Source organism: Cimex lectularius, unplaced genomic scaffold, assembly GCF_000648675.2.
Source record: "Cimex lectularius strain Harlan isolate CLEC.00 unplaced genomic scaffold, Clec_2.1 scaffold200, whole genome shotgun sequence".
Classification (NCBI taxonomy): domain Eukaryota; kingdom Metazoa; phylum Arthropoda; class Insecta; order Hemiptera; family Cimicidae; genus Cimex; species Cimex lectularius.
This window is the reverse complement of record NW_019392893.1, coordinates 1143898-1160551: the sequence shown is the minus strand read 5'-3', so window position 1 is coordinate 1160551 and position 16654 is coordinate 1143898. Positions and strand designations below refer to the sequence as shown.

The window sequence follows — 16654 nt, the reverse complement described above, 5'->3', positions numbered from 1 at the left end:
AAAGATCGAAACGTTGGCACGATAAAGAAAATGTTTTTCTGAAACCTACATCACACCAGACCGCATCTCACGATTTCTGAATAATTATCGATTAACGGTCACTAATCACCACACATTAATAATTTATTAAATTTAAGTTTGTTAATAAAAAACGTCCGAAATTTTAAAAAAGTGAAAAAAAAAACAGAAGTGACATAAATACATGTATTATATAGGAGATAATAAACTTTTTCTAACTCGCTCATTCATTCACATTCTCGATCAATTATTGATTTACATTCTCGTTCAATTATTCATTCATTAACTCATGTATTACAGTATTACACTACACCATTAACACTCTCACTCACTCATTTACATCTCGTTAAATTATTCCTTCACACTCTCATTCGCATTCTCGCTCACTCATTCATTTACACTTTCAGTCGTATTCGCTTCTCTCTCTCCCGCACGCTCTCACACTCACTGATGCGAGCGTGCTCTCCCTAACTTACTCTCTTACTGCTTACTTAAGACAGAACTTACTTCTTACTCTCTGGTTCTCACTCATTCGCTCGTACCCCCTCACGTTCTCNAATGAGTAATCCTGTAAACGTAAACAGAATATTTTATATAGATTTTTTTTAATGAAAACTTAAAATCCTGCATTATTTTCCGGACAACCCAATACTACACTTTTAACTCATGAATTTATCTAGTACTTCAAATTCTGGTCTATGGCGTTAAAGTAAACAAACCTTATTTGCATATTAATTAATGATTGTTATATTTGATTTAAAGATATATCATTTTGTAAATCAATAGACGATCAGCGCTGGTCTTCTTGGACAATACTTTGTCTTCAGTACAAGTATTCCATCTGGTTTCACGGAAGTTCGAAGGTGAACATTAATGCTATAACGATACTAACACAGTTGATTGTACTAATTATGATTCAGTGGTGACAGTAATCTGGGGGTAAAGCGATTCCTTAGAAGTTCATGTGGGATATCCCATCCTGCTGGATGATTTCCTGAGAGGGTTTTTTTTTGAAATTCCAAATTTTGTATCATGATATGAGACACGTTTCTTAATAAGAAAACTGATTTTCGACCAAAAGAGAAGAATTTTGTCAGTTTATCAATTTTTTATGTTACTAGAATAACTTTTTTTTTTAATTTAAACATATAATTTTACACTATTTTATAAAGTATTGTTATGCCTAAAAACCATGTACCATCTTTGCATTTTAACAAAAAATATACAGTTCAATAGTNCACACTCACTCTCTCACACACACACACACACACACACACACACACACACACACACACACACACACACACACACACACACACACACAACACGTGACTACTTTACGAAAGAAAACGATGAACTTACAAAAAAATATGTCATACTTATTAGCTTATTAATGTTATATGTGAAAAAGTCATTATTTTTTATTAATTAATAAAATTCGCTAGAGTACAAAAATGTTGTAAAAATGTAATTATTGAAAAAAATCCCCTTTAAAATTTTTAGCAATTTTTTTTTAAAGTTAGGTATTCTGAATTTGATCGGTGCTGTTAAAAATCGAGGCTAGGAGTGTAAATTTTGCATATTCAATGAAAGACATTGGATGAAACGTTGCAAGTTGGTAAAATCAATGTAAGTAGGCATAATAGCGAGTATTTAAAGATTGAATACCGTCGTGAGCTTGGCGTCGTCTTGGGCTGAGCCGGCGAGGGTGACCGCGAGGAAGAAGACGAAGAAGAAGAAGGACGCTTTGATGGGTTCCATGGCGAGGCCGAAAACCGCTTGAATCCGTTGTACAAGTGGAAGAAACTGATCGACCCGCGTCCTCCAAACAACTTTTATCCTCTCACCCCCCCACGGACCGACCTTTCAAAGAAATACAACAAAATTCTGCTTAAATTGGCCATTTTGTCAATTTGGGGGGGCTTAAAAAGGTGTTTAACAATGAATGCTTAAATTTGTACATGATTTTTTTTTGCCTTCAAACAAGTAAAGCGTTTGGCAAATCTTCCATTGAAAAGAAAAGCTCGGAAGAAAAAATTACTTCTTGTTCATAAAAATTACAAATTTGTTCATAAACAGTGTACCATCTTACTTTTACATCTTGTTCCTTTATTTGGCAAGCCAATTAGGCCAATTTTTGGGTCAAAGTTATTTTATTTATCGAATTACTTACAATCATTGATTGTAATACATTATACAGTCATTATTCAATATATCTCATTATTTTTTTATTGAGTCATTTATTAGGCATAGTTAGGTGTAAACTGATTTTTGTAAATACATTATCTATTTGTTTTTTGCCATATTTGCGAATTTATTTGTTTATTTTATACAGAAGTTGAACCAAACAGACTACACTTTCAAAACAGGCCTAAGAATCATTAAGAATTATTCTTATTATGATGTATTATTTTAAGTACCTTATCTTTATTATCTTACCAAATATGTTAAAGACAATTGTTGAATATTGTTAGCAGTTGTTCAACATTCCCCATAGCTTTCAATGGGCATTCTTTGGACATGCAGTGCTCTATCCCTAATCCAAACTTCAGGTCTCCGAATGGTAAAAAGACTTACAAAGTCAGAATTTTTAAGAAAACAGTGAAACATTACTTGGGGGAAGGGAGAAAGAGAAATAGAAATAGAGATAGAGAGACAGAGAAAGAGTTAGTGAGAGTGAATGAGAGAGACTATGAAAAAAAAATGAGAGTGCAAGTGGTTGTGAGTGAGGGGAGTACAAGAGAATAAGTGACTAAGTGAGTGTGTGAACGAATGAGTGAGAGTGAGAAGGGGAGAGGGAGAACATAAATGAGTGAGTGCAAGTGAGTGAGAGAGTGTGAGTCTGGGGAGTACAAGAGAATGAGTGAGTCTGTGATTGTATAAGTGAGAAAGAGAGTGAGAACAAATATGTGAGTGAGTGTGTGAATGAATGAGAGAGTAATTGAGAAAGAAAGTGTGTGAGTCACATTGTGAGTGAGTGAGAGAGAGTATAAGTGACAGCGTGAATGAGTGAGTAATTGAGAAATAGTGTGTGAGTGAGTGAGAGAGAGTATGTGACAGCGTGAATGAGTGAGTAATTGATAAATAAATAGTGTGTAAGTGAGTGAGAGAGAGTATGTGACAGTGTGAATGAGTGAGTAAGAGGCTAAGTCATACAAAAAACCAAGACCAGCTTAGTCTATCTGAATTTTCAAGAATTTCTTTTGGTCAATGAATCCCTGACCTCCTTCACTGCTAAAAAATGAAATGTTAGTGTAGTGTATATTTTTCTTGTGTTAAGTACCTATTGCTTAAAAATGGATGAAATAGAGAAAGAAGTAACGAAGAAATAAAATTATTTAAAACAACTGATATTTTAAAGATAAGATGACAGTATAATCTATTTTAATAGGTTTTTTTGTATGGGATGTGTTTTATTGAATTTTTTTGCACATAGTATGCATTTTTTTAATATCCTCTGTAATCCAAAGAGCACTGTATTAAATCATGGCTTGATCTTCCCTTACCATCCAGGTCTAATCTCTTCCCATTGATTAGAGAAATATTTCAGCATCAGTTTTCTTAACTGATTTTTTAAGTACAAGTAACAGAAAGTTTGACAAGTTCCATGAATAAATATTGCTCTATCATTTTATTAATCATGTTTTGATGTTGAAGTTATGTTTTGACAGATCAATCGAATATAAAAGTATTGTTGTTTTAAGTAATTTAAAAAGGTAGTAAATAAAATACAAAACAATGGTTTGAGTATTTTTCTTTATTATACATTTGTTTTGTTATGATACATTAATTTAAATAGGCGAATTCGTGGTATTCACTACGAGCTCAATTGTATCTAATTATGGAGTCGACTACTTTTGCAGAGCCCTCTTCTGCAACAACTCCCAACCAACCAACCCCTGCGAAGCCTGCACGCAAACCAGGCAAGAATTCGCGTCAGCAAAAAGCTGAGAACTTTCGTATAAAGAAGAATCAGGAGTTTGATAAACAACTCAGAACTAAACAAGAGACCTGGGCTGCACAGTTCAAAGTTACAGCAGATGAAATATTTCAAGTAAATAATACTATCCAACTGTACATTAATTTAAATAGATAATTAAATACATTTTAAATATTTACAACATTTATAATACTCCTATGCATATTTCAACAACAATTATTGTACACATTATAAATTAATTGTCATTTTAAGGTTATATCTATATAAAAAAATAAGTAATTATACTATTATTTAGTATTTGTCATGGTCTTGTTTTGGGATCAACTAGTGTATTGAAAAATTCGCAAATGAATATGTAAACCGCTACAAATTATCTAATACACATTTTGAAACTGGAAGACTCATTTATTGATAACTACAATTAATAATCCTATAAAATGCCTTCTAATATAATAATCACCCAGTAAGTCTTTTGAGACTCAGAATCCATTAAATACATAAGAAATGAAATTTTTCACATAAAGTATCACAGAATTTTCATTTCAACTGCACCAGCATCATTCAGCAAAGTATAAAGACTATGGTCATGGTAACTTTAATCGGTAAGCAAAAATTATAATACGCGTGAAAAATAATATAATTGTTTAATAAAAGTCACGTATAAAAAAAACTTATGAACTACATTTTTTCATACTTTGAGGCTTGAACTTACAAACTTTTATAAATGCAATAAATAAATACAGCAGATTCAAAAATTCCAACATTTAAATAAATATTATTGATCGATAAATAATACATCAGCTTATTTTTTAACAATAATGATATTAAAAGATGGTCTAACAAAAGCAAAAATTAGTAAGAGATGATTATATCTATCAATTCTATAAAAACTGTATTAGTAATACAATAAATCTAACGATTAGTTAAAATTAGAGAGAATTTGTACTAATAATTAGTGCTCACAGATTCTTTTGAAACTTTAACTAAATATTAAATATCTTTAAAGCATACTCTTCCCCCATCATCCTGGTCTGCCTATTCTCCCTGGTATAGTCTGCGAGATCAGTTTCATTTCAGCATTTTGCCATCGTCAGTGGTTTTTCTGACAAAACCAGTGATAATATACCAGGATGATCAGAGGTGTTCTTGAGGTTTGTCACCTTGTCAACATCACAATTAAGTTTTGTATTACAACTTTTTATAGCCTTGATTAATATATTACTATTAATGTAATCACAGTCAGTAAAGCGAGACAAATTAATTTGCTTTCGTTGGACTATCCTTTCATCACATTTTCACATTTTAAATATAGTTTTACCAACCAATTTATTTTTATTTATACTAAAGGTAAAACGTAGTCTCCCAAATCAACACTTAAACTTCACTGCCTCATTAAGTCCAAAGCGTTTAAGATACACTTATTTAAGTAAAACAGTTTGTAATTTTAAGCAACTTTTATTATAAAAAACAAGTCTCATGTGTAATTAAAATTATTTTCAAATGTGATTTTATTAAATTTAAATTATAAACATTACCAAATAAAGAATACTTTTGAAAGATTTCAAGACGACTGGATAATTTGAATCAACAAATTTTGGCTTTATAGCTCCACAACTGTAAAATACTTTTGTACTCGGTACAAAAATAAATTTCACATGGAAGACTTCCAGCTTTATAAGTACTAACATTTAACAAGTACTATAGATCATTCTTAATAAATATTTTGGTAATTTGTTATCGGAATGAAATTATAATTTATAATACCAGGACTTTGCCCAGTGACTATTTGAACTTACACTCAAATACAAGCAGAATGTAGAATAATTTGTTTTCAAGTTAAAATTAGATTTAATTATTGTAATTAATTAAGCTTAAACTTCAAATTAGACAGATTAAAAATTTGCCAGTCATATTTAATAGTATAATTAACTTTCAAATTGCACTAATTTACAATATAGATATTAACACTGTATTGTACATGTGTACTTTTATTTTAAAATATTGGCATGAATTAGCCTTGCACAAATGTGCTTAATACTGATGAACATTATTTGAATTTTTTATCTAATTAATTTACTAATTATTTTTAAAATTTTATTATAAAAATTATTATTAGAAGTTGTACAACAGTCGGAGCCTGGATTTAGTTATTTTATATTTTTATACTCGTATATTGTATGTATGCTCTATGTATTGTCTTTTTATTATCAAAAAACAAAATAAATTCTATATTCTGCTTATTTGAACACATTTACACTTTCAATTTTAAGTAATAACTATGTAATAAAAAAATTACAAATCAGAATAATTTAAAAATAATATTAAAAAATTCTTTGTTGAAGAAAAAAAGCCAAATATACAACAATAAAATAAATAATATAGATAATTACTTTCCAAAATAAATAGTATATAAAAAGGAGCTTTGAAATATAAGGTAACACTTAGCTTTCTGGTTTGTAGATGATGTCATAAAGACTGGCGTACGTGCCAAAGAGAAAACCAGTTATGCCGAAGAGAGCAATGGCGATGTCTTTGCATAACGTGGTTTTTGTAAGACCACGGTCCCAGAATGTCACGATCTCTATGACCGGTGGGAAGATCAGTGCGAGAGTCGAACTGCTCAGAGCGCCGACAAGCGAGATGACTGCACCCAGGTTAGGAATCGCCACGGCAAGACAGACTGAAATGATAGAAGTGTCTCTAGGCCTTTTCTTTTGTTTTTACCAAATTTCTTTATTTGAATCTTAGTAGTAAATATTATTTTATTCAAGTTGCTGTTCTGTTTGACTCTTGATTTATTTTTATATAACATTACCTATTTACTTTCTTTCATGAGTCATAATATTTTACAGGTAACACACTTGCTTGTGCCGTTGTCGAGAATGGGTTTACCATGAATTTTTAAAGCAATATTTAACATAGTAGTATCCCTGCTTCACTATTTGAACTTCAAATAATAAAACAATCATGAAAAGCCATGTTGATGCTGACAATTCAATATGGAAGACTTACAAGTAAAAACGACAAGTAGAGCCCTCGTGACTAGCTCCCCCACTTTGTGGTATCTTTCATCGATCCGCTGCATGACGAAAGGCCAGATGATGCCCATCGGTACATAGAATTGAAGACCGTAAGAAAGAAATATCGCCAGAGCCAACATGACCCTCACCGTCTGCCCAAGTCTAAAAGCAACGAATTTATTAATAAATGTCAGGATGAGAGGATATACGCTGGAAATTACATTTCTGTGATAGAGATGTTTAATGTGACACTACCGGTCTTCATGTTGTCTCCATATCGAAGATATCCGAAGAAACCGACGGCTGTATAAAGGCAAGCGACAATGACCATACCTGTGTTGAGAACACCTGTCAAACCTCCAAAGTCTTCTGGTGTTTTCATATTGTTCTCTAATGGAAGAACCTTGCAAAAATAAAGTATACACTTTCAATACAATTAACCAAATTTGATTATAAACTTAAAAGTTAGGATATCTTGTATAAATTATAAAAATATAATTGATAATCAAAACATGTAAAGATTTAAATAATTCAATATTTAATAGTTTTTTTATCTCCTTACGAGGATATTTCAACTACGAGGTTATAAGAACCTAGGGGTGCTGGTGCTTTTGGGGAAAAAAAAATTAAAAAAGCCTATTTGTAAGTACGTTGGGTTCAAATGCAGGGCTGTTGAATTTAAGCAGGGCGCCTTTACCTTAAGAACGCCATGTCAATGCCAAACCGTTGTGGTCCATTTAATAAAATTAAAATCTCAAATCAGTCTAATCATTGGATCAAATTGTTCCATTTGATTTTTTCACTTATTTTTAATACCGATTTATTCAATACCTGGTACAACACAAAAAAAATTTAAATAACTTACAACACCAATTCCTTCAAAGGCATATATTGCCGTGCCAAAAAAAAGCGGCCATTGTGCGATTGGTGCAAACATCTTGACAGTGCTAGTCCTAGGGAGGTCCGTCAACAAATACGAGAAAGTCATTCCCAGACCCGTAATAGTAAGTATGAAAGCGAAGAGTGAGATCGGTGTCAGGTACTTTAAGTTCTTGACCCAGTTCAACAGAATCATCGGCAGAAGAAGAGCAAATAGATACCACGTCACACTTGTCTCTGGCATGTACAGGTTGGCAACCTGAAACCATCAGTTTTTTTAGAAATTTTATATCCATGAGGATAAACATGAGAAATTTTGTAATTGAGAGATTATCAACTCTAATCAATACAAACTAAAGAAAAGAATGGAAAGTACCTTTATCAATATTAATTTTGTTTGAAAAAACATCTTTTTTTTACAGACCTGTTGCAGGTTCCTGGCGACAAAGACAAAATAGACACAGCAGAAGCCCAATTGAGTTATCACAAGGAAAATATTCAATACTATCCTAAAAATATAAGCATTTTTTTAGAGTAAAAGATTTGTAACAAAGGATTAATAAAAAAAATACCGTATAAAAGAAGATAATGGCTGAAATGTAGGTGGCCCTGTGATAAATGCCTGTTGGACAACATCAGCAAAATTTAGAGATGGTTTTTGGGTCCTTCTACACAGCTCATGTGAACAATTAACCTGAAAAGTTTTGAAAAGAATTTTTTTTTTTAAATAAATTTTTTACTTGTTCAAATATATATTTGTTTAACACGTTATTCTTGGTGGTTCTGACCAGCAAGTAAACAAAGCTACTAAATAGTACTAAATCATAGTCTGAACATAGAGGCCCTTACTAAAATATGCATGCAGTGTGTGCAAATTGCACCCATCATAAGCGTTCCGAAGGTGCCCAAGGCGAGGCCTGCATTCAAGAACGCATCAGGCATCGCCAGAATCCCTGTACCGATGTTGCCTTTAAGAAGATGAATCATCGTGTCCATGTTCCTGGAAAATAAACAACATCAAACATGGAATATTATAATTATAATTAAGACTCTTACGTCGTAGGATGCTCGAGTTGTCGGCTGAGAATCGGATTGCATAAAGAATCGGCAGGTGGTTCGGCCAACCTTTTCGGCATAGGTATTGTCGTGTCTCCCTCTTGGAGTTCACCAGCGTTCCCAGCAAGTCTAACAACAAATATACTTTAGGCGAAATATTAAGTGAAGCTGACTCTAAAATACCTTTCGTTCTCATTGTTGGTGTCTGTGCTGTTTATCAACAGAGGTTGTCGTTCTTCCTTCATCCTCAATGTTTTCTTCACAGGGTTACTGATCTAATAAATCAGTCCAATTATGTATGAAATAATGGAAGTAAATCACAAGTTAAAAATTCGAAGTTCATACAAGCAACACAACAAATGTACTTCTACATTTGTGTACTAATTAAAATAATTGCCTTTTTTTAACATGCAAAATATAAAGTTTCTATGAAGCGAGATGGCTGTATTTAGTCTTTACTCTTTCTCAACGAATTGTATACTGGAAAATATTTAAGTATGGCCTTGAATTGTCTGATATACTCAGATAGTGAATGAATGAATTTATGAAAAGATTCAATGAAGGTGGACAAAGAAAAAAAATAAATAAGTAGAAGGACATTAAATAGTCTTGTGGGTATATTGATACATATACTTTTTTCTTCTTCTTTTTTTTTTTTTTTGTAGATGCATAAATGAAATAATGGAAATAGATAAATGCAAATTCAAATCACTTAGATAGTATCAAACTGACAATTTCCTATCTGCATTTACAATGACAGTATTTTTTGCTAATATTTGTGATGGTGTCAATTTTTAATCATTCAAATTTAAAAAAACATATAGTGAAATACATATAAGCGAAATAAATATAATAATATAAAAAGTTCAAACTGCAGAGACTTACAATCCACAGCATTGAAATGTCGAATGATTAAATCACACTGTTAGATCAAACTATAAAGAATTAATGAGACTGTTTTCCCCTCTGTGGAAATTTCCCTGCTTGAACATCGGAAAAAAAACTGTTGATAAACCTGTGAGTTCAGGCTATCCGAAAGTCAACATTTTAATGGAATATTTTCATTTCGATCCTTAAATAGTTTACAATGCCGATAGGAAATGCACCTTTGACAACAGGCCTATAGTTTGCGATAAGCAAATAAAACAACACCGTGGGTAAAATATTTCCATTCTTTAAATCCCATTCATAAATCATGCTTTATCTTATATTTTAGATTTATTACAGATAGATTACAATTACGTACTTCTTTCTACAACAATATTTGTACAATTTTTAAATAATATCTTTTTAATAATCTTGATTGAAATTAAAAACTAATACAAGAGGGTCAGACCATTTTAATACTATCAGAGATTGAATCACAGAATAAAGCAATAAATAATTATTAGCAACCACAATACTCTATTCTAAAGTAAAATTTCTAAAATTAAAAGAAAAAAAAAGAGTTTTGAGATTAATTATCAGATTTTATTACAACATATTCATGCCACAAATGTGTACAACTTATATTTAAAAAATACAAGTAATTAAAAGATAAATCACAACATCAAAATGCTGGAAGGGAAAATGCTTTCTTTCATAAAAACTTACTTTACCATTTTCAAGGGTGTGGCGTCAACCATTCTTCCTAAAATTTCATACTAATCAGTGATTTTTTAGAGATGTTTGATTGCAAAGGCATGTACATGCAAGGGCTCAGCTTATTTTTATGTAGGTCATAAAGCAACATAAATTTTCAAGCTCAAAAGCAATATCATTTATATTCATCCATCGGAATATTTCTTTTTAACTAAAATTCTAATCACTAAAAATTAAGTTTTAGTTTATTTACATACAGAAAAACTGGAAAAAAGTATGTAATATAAGGTTAAACATCAGACCTTATTTTGACCTTGCAGCGGGCTCTCCTACCATAATTTCATTTTTATTGTATTTTTAGTTGTTGTTCCAATTTTGCCAAAAGTGGTTATTATTATAACCACAGCACATAAATATATAGAAAAAGCTATCAAAGTTTAACAATATTCAAAAAATTTCCAAAAACCAAATATTTTTCAAGTCAACTAGGCCATACATTTTTTTCCATAAAACTACAAAATTTGTTTTTAGCACTTATACTAAATATAAATTTTGTTTGAATTTAAATTGATCAATTTTTTGACCCCTAAAATTTTTCCGCTTTTTGAGTAGTTATCGGATAGAAAAGGCAGTGATTCAAAAATGGCTAAAATTATTATAACGTTAAAGAAACCATTTGAAAGAAGAGTAAAAAAGGTTTTTAAAGACATACGTACCATTAAAATATATAACTGATTTCTATAAGAAAAAACTCAAAATAACAAAATTACTTGCCAAAAATTAACCTCCCTTTTTTAAATAGAAATAATCTGACAATGAAAATTCCCTAAGTTGAGAATTTTTAAATAATTTGACTTACAATTTGCTGAAAAATCGGTAATCAAGAGATAGCCAATATAAAAAAACTTCTGAAATATATATCTTTGTAACGATCCCCCAAAATGGAAGACTTACTCAAGACTCGTACTGTTGGGCTGTGTCACAAATGCAGAAGTCTTAAAAATATCAAAAAAACTAAAGCATGCATTTGTAGGCAAATGCCATTGTACACGAATAACCTATATGATAATAGCTGAGCTAATCAGGAAGACTTTATGGAAAAAGACTAAATAATAACTGAATAAACATTGAAGAAGACCATAAAATTAAAAATTGCCTATCAAACAGATATTTTTAAAATACTTTTAAAAAATTATGTCACTTGTTTAAATAAGTATTTAACTTGTGCTAATTACTACCAGTTCTATTAACTTTGGTTTATTCAATTACCAGACTTTTTTTCAAACATTGCATTAAATTGCATGTGATTTATATGGGATCTATTTATTAGACATAATTAAAGGTGCAACAAGCACAACTAGTCTACAAAGATGTATACAGTTAGCATATTTTACGTTTCTTAAACACCCTAATCCATTTCTAAACCCACATGCCCTTTGATGTTGTCATTTTTAAATTTTGCAAAGGTGAAGAACAGAAGACTTGCTGATCTTTGACAATATTAATAAGTTAAGACATCTAACTTTGGACCAATTGCAAGAAAATGTTTCCTTATTTCATGGCTACATGGTTGTTTGATATGGAGCCATTCTAATGTGTCATATATGCCGTAAAAATCTCTTTAACATGAAATCTAATCCAATGCCAAGATTTACCATCAGCAATTTTTGGACAATTTTAACTTTACTCTTGACAGCACTTGGAAAAGATTTGATGTTCTTATTTAAATTTTTTGATCATTTTTCAGTGTTTATTTTCGTTCCAAAGGCAACAAGCCTGGCATGTCCAATTTATGTTTGAACAAAAAAAAAAAAAAAAAATGAAGTATACTCTGCAAAAAGAATCAAGAAACTCACTATCAGTCTAATAGATATACTTTCCTTTGCAAGAGAAAATCTTTTCATAGTCAATCAGAATATTATTAATTCCCTCAAACTATTACAAATTGTAAGTTCCAACTAGTTACATAATCCCTTATCATCATTTTTGCTTCATATAGAAAGACAACAATTAAAAAATAATTAAGACCTTAGTTAAGTGATGGGAGGACACAGTTTAATTGACTGCGTATGATTCATCATCTCTTTAAGCTACCAAAAAAGCAACCACTTAAGCCAATTAAGAAATCAATATCGATACTTATAATAAATATGGATGTTTAAGTTTTCAATGGAATTCTTTGTGTTGCCATTAAATTGAATAATTATGTTTAATGGAAGCAAGGGCTGTTGCTTTAATACGACAAAGCATGAGGGTTCCTCTAATCCTCCAACAATAATTACTATTGTGAGATGGTTGAATTTTGGAATTTTGCCATAGTCAGTCGGATCGAGTTACAAGTAATTTTCTTGTGAACATATCTTCCATTTAGGTTTTGTGTTTTTTTCATTTTTCCATCCTTAACTTGTTCAAACAAAAACAAACTGTGCAGAGGGAATCTAGCCACAATCTACTGTATTCTATTAAAATTCAATAAAGTTTCAAGATTTAGCCATCGTTTGATAAAAGAAAAACACTAACCAATAGAGGGCATCGTAAAATAGAAGGCCAACAACAGTCGAGAGAAATTTAGTTTTTCGGCATTTAGTCATTACCACCCAGAATATGAATCAAATTAGAGAGAAGAACTAATCACAAGTAATTTTATTGTTAGTATATCATATCTCCAATTTTTATGTAATGACGGTTGAGAAAAAAATTAGTGTCACGAGCGGGACTTGAACCCAAATTGACTCAAAACACCAACCATCATGATAGCTCAAGTTGTTAGAGCACTAGCATATTGAATCGAAGTTCATGGGTTCGAGTCTTGCTTGTGACACTAATTTTTCTTCTCAACCGTCTTTCCATAAAAGTTGGAAATAATAATTAATAATAAACAGATCACTAACTAAATAAATATGTTTGGTGTTTCTGTATTTTGCCAACATTGGTTTGCTAAAAGAATACAAATCCGGCATCATAGGCAACGATAAAACAGAATACAAGCCAACCAAAGAAGGAACTTGTGTTACAAGAAATTACATACTCCATTAAAATTAAGTTTTTGGCATTTAGCCATTTTGAACCAGTTAAACCAAAACACAAATCAAACAGGGGAGAACCAACCACTAGATACTATCTTGTCAATATATTCTATGGTTACGGGCTAGAACTCTCCTTGCGAAGATCCCATAACCCCCAAAGGCTGATTTGCTCGAGCAGTTAAATTGTATGTTTAGTTAGGTAATGAGAGAGAATAGGAAGGCGAACAAAAAAAAACCTACATTTGTATTTTGATAAAATTTATTATATTTTAATTAATAACCCAAAGATTGGTGTTACATTTAATTATTTTTCCCTTGTTTATTTGGCCACTTTCTTCTTCTAATCTAAGATGGTGCGAGGGTCACTCTTCATTAAAATTTTGTTTATCTGGATTTCACCATCATTGATTAGTTAAAAGACAATAAAAATCAACCAGAGGCTATCAAGCTGTAAAGTTATTTTCTTGCTAGTTTGTTAAAGTCTGGAGTTTCTGTATTCGTTGGCTGATCTAAACCAGAACAAAAACCTACAAACTAGCTATTTTCTTTATGGTATATACTCTGTTAAACTTTAGTTATGAGCATACAGCCATTTTAAGCCAGTTGAAACACAAGTCAAACATCAGAGCAGATGATCTAAGCACTAGTTATTCTCTTGTCACTACACCCTATCTACAAATTTTACAGATCGATATTTTGTCATTATTGGTTAGTTAAAAATAAAGTAATTCCTGTCAAACGAGAGGGCTTATCGTCCAACTACCCTGTTGCAAGGAGCAAACCACTTTACAATAATTCTTTCATACTATTCTCAATTAAAAAGCCGTGGGTTGTGCCCAGAATTGAACCCAGGAGTGTATGAGGCCCTAACCACTCAGCCACCAAGGTCCCCTTATAATTACTAAAATGTAAAGTAAAGTAATTCCTGTCATACAGGAGGGCTTAACATTCAACTACTCTTTGGTTGTCATGGTGAAGCGTCAAACCACTTTACAATATTTTTCAGACATTAAAAAGCCATGTGTTCTGTTGGAATTTGAACCCATGACTCCTAACATAGCAAATATGAGTCAAACGCCCTAACAACTCGCCCATGACAGTCCCTTCATTGCTTAGTTAAAACCATTACAAATCAATAAACAGGCAATCAAGCTGCAAGTTTTCTTGCTTGTATATTTGTTTAAGTCTGATGTTTCTGTATTTACTTTTATTCCCCCTTGAGGGTTCGCAACAACAGAGGTCATATCAACACTCGGGGTGTCGGCATTTTTGAAAAAAATCCCATTTGAATGTCGGGCTCGAATGCAAGGGCGCTGGATGTAAACCTAGGACTTTTTCCGTACAGTGATGATCGCTGTGTCAATGCCTACACCATTGTGGCCACCGATGCCCCATTTTTCGCTGAGCTTAACCATCCATTGGTTGGTCTAAACAAGAACGCACACAAAAGCAATTAAGGTGCTGAGCTACAAATTAATTTCTTGTTGGTATATTTTCTACTAGCTTTTATTCGCAACTTCGTCCATGCAGGACTCTGTTTTAATGTATCTTTCTAATGCGATGCAGAGTGCTAGTATGACTTTCTTCTTAAAAAATGTCTTATTTCTTAAATTCTTCAGTTCTTCAGTTCACTTCATATACATGATAAAAATTGTCCATGTGATCTCCTAAGGAATGGAATTTCAAAAAATCCGTTTTTAGTGGCTGTTCATATCATTATAGGACTAGAAATTTCATCCCTTTAGATCCAGCAGTTTGATCTTTGCACTGTCTGTTTGTCAATTTTTCCAAGAAATCTTCTGGCTCTTGAGTTTCATGTCAGTTCTTTGTTGTTAGATTCAATCAGTTTGAAAATCAATACATATAAATCAAACAATACAGAACTGACACAAATCTCAAGAACCAGACGGATTTCCTGGAAAAATTAAGCGTGCCCTCTCTTCATCAACACCAGTTTTTGTCAATAAAATGCAAAATTTTTGGGCCTCCCAGAAGTGCAATCCAAAAATATACCGCTGGAAACTAATTGAAGTAGTTATTAGCTGTTATAAATCAACCGTTTTCAAAAAATTCCAAATTTCAACATTTTTGTTTATTCTGCATTTTTTGTGGAGAATTTTTTCATCAATTCTGCAATGTAAATAAGTTTTCTTACAGCAAATTTAACGTTCTTTCAAGCGACACAAACCAGATTTTTCTAGTCAGTAATTCTGAAATTTATAAGCAATTAGTGGACCTACGTCGAAAAATTAAACAAAAAAAAAAACAAATCCTGAAATAACTTCTTTACTGTTGAGATTTGTACAGGGATTTATAGGAAGTTTTTTGTTGCTTATGGTGAGTAGGAACACCTCCTGTATAAAGGACTCCACTGTATAAAGTATATTAATATCGAGACAGTTTGCAACGTGAAAGTTTAATTGGTCGACTTAAATAATACAAGGAAATTGTCAATAATGTGTTCTTCTGTGTTTCTTTCATTTATATTCTTGTTTGTTAAAAGTGTAGACACATACTCCAATTTTATTCATTTTTTATTATTAATCTGTTTCTTACTGCAATTGATGCAAGAGAAAAAGTTTGAATTGGAATTAAAAACTGAAAATTGAATCAAGGTAAATAAATAAAAACCCTTAGGTATGACCAAGCCAATTTTTGTGTAAAAGGCACTTGTTTGATCTTGCAAAACCACGCAGAAACACCTCACATCTCTCGGAAAAGCAAAAGAAAAAACAAAAAACATACCAGTTAGCTAAAAAGTCTTGGACAGCGTCAATCGGCCAACAGCTGGACACGGATCGCTTGGCACCGCTCTGTCTGGGTGTTGTTACGTTTCAGATAAGATCTGCGTCCGACAACTGGAGTAAAACACAAAGTGACAGTGAGTCAAACTGTCAAAAGATAAGGAGCGATGGCCCAGAAGACGAACACTCCCCACCAATAGATTTCGTTAGACAACTGCAGACAGCAGAACAGCCGCACACACGACCTGGTGGAACCAACGAACAAACACTATCGCAATTTCCTCCAAAAATCTCTTCTCCCATTGAATTTGTAAGGACCCAGAAAGTCCATGTTAGCCCCCATTTGGCCAACATGTCTACCCTTTCGTAGCCTCTATGCCCCGAGTACCC

The 16654-nt window shown here is 32.1% G+C and overlaps 2 protein-coding genes and 1 long non-coding RNA gene across 8 annotated transcripts in view; 1 reads left to right on the top strand and 2 right to left on the bottom strand.

Annotated features, from left to right (window-relative positions):
- LOC106667679 (lipase 3-like) overlaps positions 1 to 1843 on the bottom strand; it is a 21025-nt gene extending 19182 nt beyond the window's left edge. Inside the window, exon 1 of the mRNA XM_014395765.2 lies at positions 1687 to 1843. Within this exon, the coding sequence (XP_014251251.1) occupies positions 1687 to 1779 (93 nt within the window). The 5' untranslated portion in view covers positions 1780 to 1843. The remainder of the gene's footprint in view (positions 1 to 1686) is intronic.
- On the top strand, positions 664 to 6313 carry LOC106667681. The gene is made up of 3 exons (XR_001340620.2): positions 664 to 727; positions 805 to 881; positions 3882 to 6313. It is a non-coding gene; the product is annotated as an uncharacterized LOC106667681 (long non-coding RNA).
- On the bottom strand, positions 6313 to 16654 carry LOC106667678 (proton-coupled amino acid transporter 1). 6 transcript variants are annotated; one of them, XM_024229135.1, is made up of 11 exons: positions 16266 to 16654; positions 10512 to 10543; positions 9097 to 9188; positions 8914 to 9057; positions 8707 to 8857; positions 8430 to 8551; positions 8282 to 8366; positions 7844 to 8116; positions 7200 to 7381; positions 6971 to 7140; positions 6313 to 6638 (listed from the first exon to the last, which is right to left on the bottom strand). In XM_024229135.1, the coding sequence occupies exons 2-11, from the start codon at positions 10536 to 10538 to the stop codon at positions 6400 to 6402; spliced, it is 1485 nt and encodes a 494-aa protein (XP_024084903.1). In that variant the 5' UTR covers positions 10539 to 10543; positions 16266 to 16654; the 3' UTR covers positions 6313 to 6399. The 6 variants fall into 6 exon arrangements, with proteins under 6 accessions (XP_024084903.1, XP_024084904.1, XP_014251249.1 ...); XM_024229136.1 differs by having other exon boundaries at positions 6400 to 6638; positions 8914 to 9042; XM_014395763.2 differs by lacking the exon at positions 10512 to 10543 and having other exon boundaries at positions 6400 to 6638.